This window comes from Anopheles stephensi, chromosome 2 (genome assembly GCF_013141755.1).
Source record: "Anopheles stephensi strain Indian chromosome 2, UCI_ANSTEP_V1.0, whole genome shotgun sequence".
Lineage (NCBI taxonomy): Eukaryota > Metazoa > Arthropoda > Insecta > Diptera > Culicidae > Anopheles > Anopheles stephensi.
The window spans coordinates 27,391,737-27,406,075 of NC_050202.1; the positions used below are offsets into that span (position 1 = coordinate 27,391,737).

The 14,339-nt window shown below is 43.8% G+C and overlaps 1 protein-coding gene across 19 annotated transcripts in view; it reads right to left on the reverse strand.

Moving 5' to 3' along the window:
- LOC118506020 (small conductance calcium-activated potassium channel protein) overlaps positions 1–14,339 on the reverse strand; it is a 146,582-nt gene that overhangs the window by 37,987 nt on the left and 94,256 nt on the right. For all 19 annotated transcript variants that reach the window (XR_004905474.1, XR_004905475.1, XM_036042614.1 and 16 more), the window contains 2 exons: positions 2,507–2,643; positions 2,106–2,334 (listed from right to left, as the gene is read on the reverse strand). Coding sequence is in view for 17 of the 19 variants with exons in the window: in XM_036042614.1 (XP_035898507.1) it covers positions 2,106–2,334; positions 2,507–2,643 (366 nt within the window). In the remaining 2 variants the exon portion in view is untranslated. The remainder of the gene's footprint in view (positions 1–2,105; positions 2,335–2,506; positions 2,644–14,339) is intronic.

A 14,339-nucleotide genomic window follows, 5' to 3' on the forward strand; every position in this document is an offset into this window, starting at 1 on the left:
TACGATTCACCAGACACAAATGTGCCGTCGAGGGTAACGTGCCCGTAGATGGAAGGCATGATTTAATTGCACTATTTTCAAATATTTCAATTCATTTGAACCGGCGTTTGTACCGTACCGGCGTTGGGAGATAAATAAAACACGATTGATCGTGGGTATTTAATTGAATATAATGGTCGGTAAGGCTATCAGCATCCGGTAAGATCAAACATTATGATACTGCACTTGTTAGGGTGGAAAATGAAGATAATTTGGTCCTGAGTGTTTATTATGAACTTTGCCAGCCGGTACTGTACGATGAAGTTATTTGAAATTGTTTAGAAATAATAGAGCAATGATTACTGTCATTTGTTACAGATATAAGTTTCCCTTGATTGGGTTCCACTTTGGTTCACCGTTGATTGACTCACGTATAACTGAGCCTTTAAGCAAAGAATAAAATGCCGACAGAAGCTCTGTGAAGCCAAATGTGTTGTTTCGATAAGGCGGGTTCCCTAAAAGGAGATCTATCTAACAGCACTATCGGCTAGATGGTAGATGGTCCCCGAGATTAAAGAATCACACTAAGAGGGTTTCCATGGTAAGTATTTTGTACCGTTGCGGTGGACAACCGGTGTTGAAATTTGTGTTCGTTTATGAGCAATTCCTTTCCTTTCGCCCAATGCTACGATACCGTTGGGTCGCAAATCGCAACGGGCACTTGGGGGGGGGGCGAGAAACGAAAACAGATTTTGTGAAGAGACAATTGTACAAGACCATGTTTACAAAGCTTTATCCAGTGAATCAGACGGGGAACGGGAACCCCGTTCGTTGGAACACTTTCCGTTTCTATGGTGTTTCTTTCGGCAGTTTTGGCTTGCGAAACTTAACAATCGTCGGTATCTGAAAACATCGGACACAACCTGGAGTGTTGGTGTCATCCAGGACTCTCGGTAGGAGCCATTTCGTGTCCCACCCGAGCCCTTTTTTCGAGAAAGCATTCTTTTTTGTTTAGTGTTCTGTTCTGGCTGCTTACAAAACGCTATCCGACATGAATCAGAAGCGACTGACTGGCTGGACCGTGTCGTTTGTTGCTGGAGGTGGTCGCATCTCCACCGGTTAGTGGTGCTCTTTGGCAGGACCGTGGAAATAATCGTATATTTTTACGACAGTGCAAAGTTTGCTTCACATTCTTTCCTTTGCCCCCCCCTACAGTTTACAGCTTTTATGGCCCCTTGTTAACCGGGGGTCCCAACGGTAATTGCTAGGGTTGTACCAGGATCTAACACAGATTTCGCTTCGCGTCTCGCACAGATTCGCTTGTCAGCACTTTAGCTGGCAGATGGAAACTGTGTGAACGGAATGAAAAGTCTCAAAGTCTTTGGGTGACCATTGCTCGATTGATCCATCCTGACTTTAATCCTTACACAGCAAACATTAAAAGCCGGACGTAGTCTGTTGGATTCCTCACAAGGGCTCGGTTTTTACTTATCTAAAAAGCTATAAATCTAGCTACAGTCAAGAAGGTAGTATGTGTGTGTATGTGCTTACTGTTGGTAGAAAAGAAAACAAGAAAAAACATATCGTAGTCTGTTGTTGTTAGTTGTGGGAATTCCGTGGACCGTCCTCATGCAGCCGTTTTTACTGCCTAACCCTACCACACACATAAAAAATGTAAACAGTAGTTGAACCATTGGTGGCACTTTTGGTTTTTTGTTTTTGGAAAGCATTCACTTAGCCCTTTTTCGAATGGTTGTGCTTATGATTAATTCATGCTACTGCCCGAACGGAGCAATAAAAGTCATACCACGTCGTAATGGTTATTTTCGTATGTGTGTGTGTGGCCGCGTGGAAACGAGAACTTGATAGTGTTGCTAGAATGGAGACACGGTCTGTTGAATAAGGTATGTGCGGTAGAATAGTCATGATTAAACTGTAAACTGATCGTTAGATTTAGTGAACAAATAAAATAAGGAACTTGCAACAATGTTGCTAAAAAAATGGAAAACTATCCTGTTGAACAAACTTTGTATGTAGGAGATAATTAAATTAAGAAAATCCCGTTCAACACCAGCGCAACATGTCGGGCTGCAGCAGAATGATAAGCGGTCGCCATAGTTACCTACCTTAGTATATACACCAGCGCTACTTAATTCGTTTTCTATCACCATCACAATAATGCCGAACATTCCCATGACGAGGGCGTAATCACTGATTCGCTTCCGCTTTTCGAACAGCGCTTTTCGCCGCCCTAACCGGTATCCTACATTCGGTTTGTGTTTCTGACCGGGGCCACCTTGTATCGTGCCTGGACCTTTGCAGACGCCACCACCCAGGCCTCGCTCCTCCATGTACCTGCCGTCGGCGGAAATTGGTGAGGAAAATGATGATGGAAAATTAAAAGGCTGATTAAGTTGGGCTGCGGCGAAAGTTTGCCACTTCATACGATGAGGTTCTATGTGTGTGTGTGTGTGTGTTGGATGCTGTGTGGAGTGAATGAGCCGGCGAACCGCTGATTAACACTCACCTGGGATACTCTGAGTGTACGCCCACGAGCGCGATGCCAGCTTCTTCTGTGCATGCAGCCGATACTGTTTCCCGATTACCGGCGCACGGTGTCTTCATCGAGCCGGGAATCGACAACGTGGACACAGGCTTTCGGAGCTGAACGGAGGAAGCGAAGAAGAGAAGAGAAAGCATCCAAACGTTAGGGTTCGGTATTGCTGGTGTGTGTGTGTGTGTATGACTATGCTGAAGGGAATATTGTACTGCGCACCGTACTCTAGTTGGCACGGCACGGCTGGGGAAGCATTCACTGGTGAGAGAGCAGGTGAGGTTGGTGGTGATGTGTGAACGACATGAGCGGTTTTTTGTTTGTTATTTGGTGGGCTAAGATTGGTGGTGAACATAGGTTCAAGTCGGTTTTCTACGGTGAAGGATGCTAGCATTCTTAGCAAAGCCGGATGCATGTATCTCCGACGAGGCGCAAAAAAGCAATAAGGGACGCAACGTAAGCAACAGCAAATGAAACAGAAATTAAAGAGTAAACAACGAAATTATACCCGAACAGTAAATGAGCAAAATTCAATCACATACAGGCGCGAGCTTTCGGATAGCAAAATTATACGTTGCGAGTACAGCGATGAATAAAAGCCTGAAGAACAATTGAAAGTTGGGCCACCTACGGTGAGAGGTTCAGATCGGGCGGTAAAGGCAGGGTGAATCAGTGCACCAAACACCGGACACCGGAAGTGGGATGGAAACGTGCTCAACAGCACACGAATGAAATATGCTCTGCAGTGCAAGGTCCATTCTTCTCGGGACGATTTTTAACGGAAAGCCGTCGAGTTTCATTGGTGGTTGTTTTTTGTTTTTTTTTTTATGCATGAAACATTTTTATTCACTTTTTTTTTCTTTACTTTTCATGTGTGGTTTCTCGTGGGAGATAAAAACTATGCAAAAAAAAAAACCACCCCTGGTGCGGGCGCTTGGTAACTGGTTTGGTGGTTTAAGCGTAACCCTTAGCCTTCCGTTTATAACATCGTTAACCAACACCCGACCCGATCGGTTGCGGGCCGTACGGCCAACGGATATTACGGATGACTGCAGCACACATGCAACCACAGTGTGAACCGTAACCTTCGGTGGTCAGTTTCCGTCGGGGAATGGTGCATCGTCCGTCATATTTTTCTGTTTGCCCTCGCCGGCCGGGAGGGGGCTTGCGCCGGGGCGAAAAAAAGGGGTTAATGCTTCACGCATATTTCATGGCCAACGGTCAGCGATCATCTGAAGAATCCGGAAGGATACTGCTTGAATGCTTGCTGCGAGAGCGGTAAACTGTACATTTTATATGCCGCAGCCTAGTGCAGTGAAGTTGTAATGGGGTTGTAAAGTAATCTATGGCTGAACATAAATCTAACTCAAACATTGGACGTTGAAATAATAAAATAATACGTTAAATATCGCAAATGAAAAGCTGTTCTACGGAATGCTAGCTAGCATTTGAATGTGTACACATTACATATTTTTGGGCTTTTAGGTGTTTGCTTGTGGCGATTGTATGCAATCATGGCTACTTTAGGGGTTCTTGTGACACCGTTGAATAATATGTTCTAACCAAGCAACTCAAACGCTCTAAACGCTCTAAATGAATGAAACAGTAACTAACAACTAGTGCAACGTACTTTAACACACCTAGAAGAAAAAAAAATGCAGCTCTATTTGTTTGTGTAACATAATGCTTAGCTTAAATCTATCTTGTACCATGATTGGAAGCTTGGCCGAACTATACAAGCAACAGGATTCATTGCAGAGTAACAGCGATGCTAGACAATATTTCTACTGTGAAAGTAACCAACGCGTGCTACACTATTGTTAAAGTAGGGGCTTTTTTTTTACTAATTTCATGCATTCCTATGCGACTAGTAGCAGCTATGGTTATTGTAATACTACAAACCGGTTGGGAAATATGTGGGAACCTTGGTTAGTGGTTACGAGAGTAGTATTTGTAGAATAAAAGTTTTGATCAGGAGTAGATACTAGTGATGGGAATAACCACTCAGTAGCGTGAATTAAATCAGAGGGAATGAGTTGTAATAGTGAGTTACATCTTATACTCACTCTTTAAGAGTTTACTCTTGAATAATGATTTAACTCTCCATGCCAACTAGCCACTCACTCACTGCGTTTTAACTCACTCATGAGTTAAATAACTCACTGGTGATTTAACTCTCCGTGCCAACTAACCACTCACTCACTGCGTTTTAACTCACTCACCTCGTTTTAACTCACTCACAGAGAGTTAAATCACCAATGAGTTATTTAACTCATGAGTGAGTTAAAACGCAGTGAGTGTGTGGCTAGTCGGTACGGAAGGTTAAATCAAAGGTGAGTTGAAATAACTCTTCGTGATGATTCATTGCTAAGATTTAAGCCATTCACTCATTCTGATTCAGTTTGCACATCACTACTGGATACAGTGGAAAAAACGATTGATGATTGGGAAGTTTAAAATAAGTTACCGAGCAGTTCATAGGATTAAATGTTCAAGTATCCCCATCAATAAATCCGGTCGTTTATCAGTGTAGCCTCTAGGTAGATATTTGTAATTACATACCATCACAATTAATTTTATTTACAGCTCAATCGCAACATAACCCAGTAAGCCTTCTGAAGCTTCTACATCGATGGTTCTGGTAAACCGCTTGTGAGGTGAAATGTTCATCACCATAATCAGATAAGGTATTAAGGCACAAAATGAAGCCGTTTGGACAATAGCAGCTCGCACTGATGGGGCCAGTTAAGCGGAACAGCAGCTCACTTAATATTGATGATCACCGATTAGGTGCAAAAAGTGGCAAAACAGCACTTTTCTCAGATGTGGTTAAGAGCATACCCTAGGATATTCAGATCGCAAGAGTGACAGAGAGAGAGAGAGAGAGAGAGAGAGAGACAGAGCGCGAGCCGGAGTAAGACACCAAGAAGCGATTGAGTTGGTAAAAGTACCACAAGTATCGGTGCCGTACCTCCGATCTTGCCTCCCACTTTTGCCAACCAACGCAGCGATTGTTGTCGAATCGGCGTGCGAATGTAGAAAGTTTTATTCGGGGTCTAGTAGTAGTAGTAGTAGCAGCAGTATCGAATGAATCTCGGTAAAAATAAAACATCCTTACAATGGCGGGCGCCGTCGCAGCAAAGGGGACGGACGCACAACATGATGTGGGTTGCAGGCGAGAATTTATATTGAAATTCCTTCGGTTCACCAACATGCCGGGCGCCTCCCGGTGAGCAATACCGCAAACGGTGACGCCCGGCAGCATTGACCACGGCGGTGGGTTCGGTGGCAAAAGCAATCATAGCAATAGTGGAAAAGACAAAGTGCCGGCGCTCCGTTGGCGATATCATAAAGTGGCATTAGTGTGGCCAGAAAGTTCATGTTTCGATTCGTGTGTTTGTGTGTGAATTTAGCAGCCTCTATCCCCCGCAGGAAGGAAAGGGAAGTACCACGAAAACCGAGGGTCTCGAATGTCTTGAAGTCTCGGGGCAAGTTTGTTTGTTTGTTTGCTTCATTGGTCGCTTGCTCGTTTGCTTGTTTGGCCGGTGCTCGGTTGTACGTTTGTTTTGCTTGCTGTTTTTGCCGTGGTTGTTGTTATTTCGGCAGGGTGTGTGAGCGACCGTGTACCTCCGCACTAACCGCCAACAGCTTGTTGTTATTGAAATGGAGCGTGCCCGACGCGTGCCGTACACTAGCGAGCAGCGGATGTGCCACTTCACCGGATGTTCCGCCCAAGACAGCACGTGGTGGTTGAGTCAATCAACTACCTTCTGGACCACCAGCGCCGTAGGACGCGATGCATGCGGTGCTCTGATACTTGAACCTCTTGAGTGGTGGAAAAATTCATCAATCATCAACCCCCAAAAACAACGCTCTCAGACCATTCGTTTCAATTACGAGCCGGGTATGTTTCTTAATTTGGCGTTTTGAATATCATATGCGAGATTATGTGCAGCCACGAACCGGGAACCGAACAGGACCGAGTCGTAGTTCCGCGTCATAAAAAGTTGCTTACAGCGGTTTACCTTTCATCATCGTGGTGGATGTTGCGAGCGAGATTCAGAGCCGCACTGAGAGTGGGCTGGTATACAACATCACCCCAGCCCACCGGAATGCTTGTGAGTTTGTCAATGATTTCCCTTTTTCGTGTAGTCGTGGTAGTCGCATCGTTGCCGGTTATAGCGGCGTTGGACTCCTCCTTTTGGTGGTATCTGTTCAAAAGGAGTGTTATGAATGAGTGTATGTTCTTCTTGTATCGTTTGCTTGGCCTGAGGAATGTTTTTGGACAGCAAAGCAAACTGCTACAAGAACAAGGTTTTTTTTTATTCCTTTTTGCTCTACTATATAATCAAGATACATGGCCATGGAATATTTGGTATGCAAGGGATTAAGATTGGTTATATTTGTGCTGTCTATTTGAAGTGTCAACTGACTTGATAAGCAACGAAGTAGTTGATCTAGTAAACAGCTTCGTCTGCAATTGACGGTGGTCAAGCTCAAAGATAATGATGACACTGGCGAAAAACACGAGCTGCCGAGTGATAAGTCGTCAAAATTTGGGGCGGAGTTTAAGATCGAAAGACAGATCTTGGGTTAAAACAAAGGGTTGTAATTTTTGGATGTGTGTACGATTGTGCTACTACCGACCTTTCGCTCTTTTAACTCTGTTTGGGTTGCGTACTTGGGTTTTAAATTGTTTACTGTTTCAACAACTCTTTAAATTTTTACTTAAAGTATTGTTCAAGTTAAATGTTACGGTAGCATACAATACAACCACCAGTGTTAAAAAATACATCTTTAAACTAACATACCTAACATCGAACGATGCGACTCGTGGCTCCATTCTATTGGCTCTGTTTAGATTGCAAATTGATCATACATATTTGCGGAGCGTATACCTGCACAGAATACATTTTGCTTGCTTATTCAAGGCAACTAGAAATCATGTAGCGATCCACTTGCTTTATTGCGTTGACACTAAAGTCAACAAAACGTTCGTCAGATGGAATAATCAGATGGTGCAAAAAAAAAAACCCCGGAATAATAAGAAGCTGTTTCTTGTCCCCTTTTATAAGCTGTCGTAAGATCTTCCAAGTAAAGGATTTCGGTAACATTTCTGCTCAATCAGCGTTGTGTGAAAATGAAGTATCATCCCTACAGTCAACTGCCCCGCCATCGGATAGCAACAGAAGCCGCTTGATGAAGATTTCGTCTCAATGTTTGACCTGTGAAATAATGCTGATCATTTTTCATTGCACCTCGCGCCACACGTGCGGCTGCCGGGCGGAACCGTTTGCCGTCCGGATTGGAAGCCTTTTTATTTTACTTCGATACATTCTTACAACGTCACGCTGGGCGTACGTTTCGTACGGCTCCCGGAACAATGTATTCGGAAATTAATGGGAGATAACTTTTGTGGGATGTCTGGTGCCGATACGAATAACGTGGACTGATAATCGCAATTGATTGATTCGGGGATAGTGCTGATGGTGCTGCTGGTGCTGCGTACAATCTATCATTGGTCGATGTTTTTGGTGGAGTCCACGCACGGATACAACACATCTGTGGCGTTAACGCCAACAAAGATTTATGGATCAAGCTTCAAGCTGTTTAATTCGTATTTTGCCTAGGTTATTCACTGCTACGTTTCCGTTATTGAAATGTGTCGTTTCTTAGTAGTGGATATTTGCTGAGCCATTTTTAGCTTTAGTGTATTGCTAATTTTCTTACGGATTCATTGTCGAAACAAATCTCTTTAAAATTGTATGACTGTTTACAGCCATTTCCCTATTTGCATAAGCTGTGGTTTTAGGTTATCAGAGACATCTGATCTTAGCTTATTACAAAATCGATAATGGTGCCACACAGGCCCTGGGACCTCGGTATTATTTCGGGACGAAAAGTAAACAGCGTCGAGGGGATTATTGCAAAAGAGTCTCCCTTTTCGTAATCTGTTTTGCGTCACTCATTTATTTGTTAAGCTGGTGGTGATTTGCTGTTTTGATTCCCTTTTATTCTCTGCGCAAGCTGGGTGTTTGAGGGTTTCATTTTTAATAAGGGGAAAAAAACTGCCGCAATCTTCATTTGGAAGATTTTTTTTGTCGAGCGGTTCAATTGCTTTTTGCTGTTTTCTCTGTGGAATTTTAAAGTCGAGATTTGTGTGGACTGACAATTGAAGAGTCCAACAGTTGAATTCGAGAGACAAAGTAAGTCTTTCATGTTAACACTAGCATGGCTGCCACTCTGTCCTCAGGATGCTCTCAAGGAAAATATTCCTAAAAATAAAACTCCTTGCAGAATGCAAATGCAATAGCCATATTTTTAGAAGAAAGATGCTTTTAATTAGCGACGAGAAAATCCTTAAATGCGCAAGCAAACGTACGAAACTGTAAAACGCTAAGTATATGACGCCCCGAGTAGTAAGTAAAATGTCTTCAGACAACAGCGTTGCTCAAGTTGCGCCGCGTTGATGGGCACATTCGTTTTTCTTGCTAAGCCACCATTACCGCAGTAGATGTGATGGTCCTGGTCGTAATACTGTGGAACGATCCATTCGACGACGACGACGACGATCGGTAGCGAAGAAAAAAGGCCCCCGTAGAGATTAGACTTTGATGAAACGTTCCCGTGCAAACCTCTCAACAATCGTGGGCCGTGCGCGAATGGAAAACATCGTCCCGCCTGCACAAGGGAATACACGGCGGTGAGGTCAAGTAGGCAGTTGGCCACGTCGCCAGGAAAACATCAGTGATTTTTCGCCAACACACTCTGATTTCGCTTTCCGTCTCGCTCTCGCATTGCGCATGTGGAAGTTTAATTTGAACTAATGGGCAACGTTTAGTCGCGTCCGTCGGTTTTCCGGTGGTTGTATCATCGGTTTGCTGCTTCCTATCGTGCGAAGCATCGTGCAAAGGAATGGTAAAACAGCGCAAAGAAATTAGCATTTTATTTTGTTCACCGCTGCTCGATTAAGCAAAATTCGTTCCGGCGCAGAATTGGTTTGGGGGGGGGGGAGCGCAGCCGTCCGGGATGAGGCTGCGGATGCTTAACCGGCAGTCTGCTTAATCTAGTGGCAATTTCCCGATAGTGGTGCCCCCGAGTGGTGGAGAGTGTTGGATAATTAAACGTAACTCCCGGCGCCCATTATCCCACTTACAATCCTTTTGAGCAGCAGAGTGGGTTTGTTGCCCACCGGCTGGCTATTGTTGGCTTTGGCTACGGTAGGAAACAGTTGCGATAAGATAACCGTTGCAATGCCAGCCGGTGTCGTCGTAACTTTTACGATCGAATATAAATACACAAATTTAACAAAGTAGAACATTTGATGGTATTATTTGGCATGGTTGGTATGCTTCCAAGTTTATCACGTTGCAAGGTGTAGGAGCTGGACCCACTAGACATCCCGCATCATCTCATCAGGGCATCAATTACAAGATCATTGGAAATAAGATAATGGGGGTTTCAGTTTTATTTTCGAAAGAAGTTTAAAGACACATCTCTGTGTGACTCTAAAAGTGTCCAGTAATTCAATTTAAATAACGTGCATCTGATACATAATTGTTAATGGTGAATCTGGTGCCCTTAACTGCAATAGACATGTTGTTGAGATGATGGCTCACTCCAAAAAGCTCATCAGCATCATAGCATAGCCGTAAATCTTTTGCATTATCTACAAAACAGAGCACTCGGAAGCGTTAGATAAACATTCGAGTAGTTTAAAGCTCCTTGCAGCTTACAGCAATAAACAGGACGACATTCAGCGGAGCCATACTAGCAACGGTCATTTCGATCGCATGCTGACTTTTGTGAAACATGATCATAAAGTCCTTCTTTTCTGCACGATCCATCAGATACCACAGCGAATTGTAGAACGCATGCTCAATCTCCTCATTCTGAAAAGGAACGAATGTTAATAACTGGTGGATCAAACGGCACGAGCGATCTCAACCTTTATGCTGAGAATGGTTCCGAGCAGGCAGAGCTCAAACAGCTGTATAACGACAGCGATCGCCAACGCGTACATGGTAAAGCTGTTGCTCACGTAGCACCCGAACAGAGCGCCCGTCAGATTGAAAACGATCGACGCCACCTGTACCCAGTTGTTGAGATAGTAACGTTTTTCGAGATCATTTTCGTACCTAAAATAATATGGGAGAGAATGGTTTGAGCATGAATGAATGCGCACCATAATACTAGCCGTTGTATAATCACTCTAAAACGCGCTGGTGAAGCAGCAGTATCTCACGCAGCTTCGTTTTGACTGCAGTTCGATCTTTGTTATGCTCCATGTCTAGCAGTACAGCATTCATATCATCAATCTTATTCTTCAGCACATCCGCGAATCCAGCAACGCTTGTCACAAACAGTATTAACACACTTTCCGCAGCAATAAATCCGGCCAACCCTACCAGCAGCAAGTAGTACTGTACGGTGATGTTTAGCAGAAAGTGTAACGTAATTTCTGGATCGGTGAAGGTTAGGATAATGGCATAGGGCATCACTCGCTCGCCTTGCAGTACATACTGCACGACGGGATTGAGCGTTAGAATGAGACCCGATACGATGATCTGTATCATGATTAGCTTCGTCACCAAACGAATGCGTTGCATCAGCAGGAGAAGCGTGGCATTGTTCTTCTCGTGATGCCGATACTCGTAGTGAAATCGGTCCAGCCGGTTGTACATTGCTTCGAAGAACTTGCGGTAGCGTAGAGCCGTGTAGAACTTCGCAACACCCTGGCAAAGAAGTGGCAAAAGGAATCAGAAAGGTAATCGGTATTGCTAGTGAGCTGTAGCAACACGACCGTTACCTGAATTATTATTCCATACATGGCGGCAGATTCCATGAGCTTTACCAAGTTGGGCCAGTAATACCAGATGGTGTAAAATTCACTAAACAACGTAAGACAGACGACGATCAATGCCAGTATGGTCAGCACGTTCGGCTTATAGTTGGGCTCCATTATGTCTAGACCAACAAACGAAGCGTACCAACGTATTGCGTTGAGATTCTGGACGTACAAATCGTGTGAGAGTTTGAGCTTCATTTTCGCTTCACTTGCAAACAGTGACTGAGAAGCTAGGTCGTGTAGAAATGAAGCAACAAGTGCAAGTTGGATTGTGGATTTTTTCTTCTTATTAAATGTATAATGCATGTCATTCTTATAACAAAAAACCCTGGGAACAGTTACACTTGCGACTGTTTTTAATAAAAACGGTGTTACTGATTGAAATTAAAAAATAACACTTTTTTATGTAGATATGCTGCGTTTTCATTATTGAAAACACTTAAATGGTTCCTTTGCATAAATTATTAAATTCTAAATTATATCACGAAGATTAACGCCTCATTAGCCCCATGTGTGAAGTGCGAACTGCAACTTCAGTTCTCCTTTTGCAATTGCATTTGAGCTAAATGTCACACCGTCTTAGTTCGCTTTTGTCTTTCCGATTAGGTTGTTGGTGGTACAATCTTGTGGTGAAAGTATTAAGGTTGATTACATAAAAACCTCTCTGATGTAATCAGTCGTCTCGTTGACGCGGTTCGTACGGTACGGAAGCTTCTTTCTCTACGCTAATACTGGCCATCGTTGCATAACTGGCCATAATTCGTACATTCGTAGGGCGAATGCCAAAGTCCGATGAGTAAAACTGTGAGCTGTGTTTTATTCTAACCAAACAAAAATCGGCAAAGAAAAGCGCACTATCAAAGCAGACAATGTGACCTGCCCTCGTGCAACTGCTATCATTGTTGCGGAAAAACTCTGGCGCTCTTCGCTACCAGCATGATACCGGAAAGAGATGGCAGAATTTTGCAATGAAAACCACAAGTTGTGCTCGGCTGTTCGGAAACGAGATTTCTCTTGTGGTAAAGTTTCGCTGGGTTGTGGGTTAAGCGGGTGTCTGTTGTTTTGAGTGCGTGAGACTATCATTCCAAGGGAGCGAACCATACATGCAACGTGCGATTCAGTGATGTCCCGCTTCAGTTCAGATTTATTTAATGATTGAAGATATGTATAGGCTGTTATTAAATTGTGCCTTGAGAAGGGTAAAAACAATTGAAGAATTCATCATTCCGTCTTACGAAGTCTCAAGCAGCTTGAAATCAGTATACAATGATCTATCATAGGGGGTTTCTAATTTTGAAAATTCTTGTGACTCATTTTATAACGTGTCAATACGGCGTCAAGCCGTCTAACTAGAAATATTTTTTTTATTCATAAAGAACGGCCTGACCGTATTGCTAACTAGAAATATAAAATAAATAATTTTATAACGTCATACAGTTCCCTTTTAACAACAGATTTCTCGTTGCACGAGGAAATTAAGACCATTAATAAATGGTCATTTAGACCAAATAAGCCTGATGGATTGTCCTCTAAGGAGGGCACCGGCTTCGGTGTTTTTCGTGAGTCCGCTGAAACATTTTTCAAATTGCGGGAGCGTTTACACCGCAGAACTAGCCGCAATCTTGTACGCACTATTGTAATAGCAGCGAGACCTTCGGATCAGTACTTCATTATTACAGTGAGCCTTAGCGCTATTGAAGCACTAAGATCGCCGAAGGCTGTTAAGAGTCAGGATTTCCATGTCATTAAAATCAAATAATTGCTTGGCTCCATGTTTGACAAGGCGTTCAAGATTTCACTAATTTGGGTACATCCGTCATTGTGGAATTCCCGGCAACGAGAAGGCAGACTCACTGGCCAAAACAGGCGTCCAACAAGGCGCCTTTTACGACCGTCCGATCTCGGCCCTAGAGAGTTGCTTCGTCTTCCACAGCAACTCGCGTTGAATGCACATCTTCAGCGTATAACTCTGGCTCAGATGAAGGTGTGTGGCTGCGGTGACGGATTTCACGGTGTTGATCACCTTCTGTGGTCCTGCGTGGAGTTCGAAACCGCAAGACCCTCCTTTTTGGGCGCAGTCGAGAGCAGCGGCAGACGAACGGGTACAGAAATAAGAGAAGTGTTTGCGACTAGGGTTCTCACCTACATGAGGTTCATCTTCAGATTCGCCGGCGACAACGGTCTCATCCTTTGATTCCGCATCCCCTTTATCCTTCCAAACCATAGCCGCCATTCGTTTTTCTTTATTCGTTGTGTTGTATTTGTCGTAAATGTTCTTTGTAGTGCCACGGGTGATCCGTTGACGGAGCAACAGCATCCGGGGCCAAAGTCGACAATGTCGTAAGAAGGGAGGCAGACTTTTCTGTAACAGTGTTCTCCATCTCTATCATGATAGAGCGAGTTCGACCTTGTTGGCGTTGGGTTCGGAGGTGGTCGGCGGGTCCTACCTCGTGATTACCAGAGACCCTGCTGTTACGGGATGGAACTCGCCGATAGCTTCTGAGTTCGGTGGTGGCCTGGTCGAGCTTGGGCTATCGCTGCTGGGCAGTTTGAGGACCACTGTTCACAGGCAAATGTTTGTACTGCCAAAAATGTTGTCTATTTTTCTGTTTTGTTTCAGTCCAGATCCGCTACACGGAAGGATGGAGTTCCGTGTTAACACAACCTTACCACCAACACATTCAACACAGCAATAGACCCGGACCAATAATAGAGGCTTCAAGCCGTCATAATAAATAAATAAATAAATAAATAATTTTATTACGTAGCTGATTTGACATTTAAGACCTTAGTAAGATTCGTTTCACTCCATTCGGTGTACATCTCCAAAGGTTGAAGAACTCGATCTTGAGTTCTGCTCTCACCATCTTTATTCTATATCCTGCTTTAGTCGTGAAAAGGTCGAAAGGAAACAAGATTCGACCTTGAAACACGGAACTGAGCATCGAAAAGCAAAAG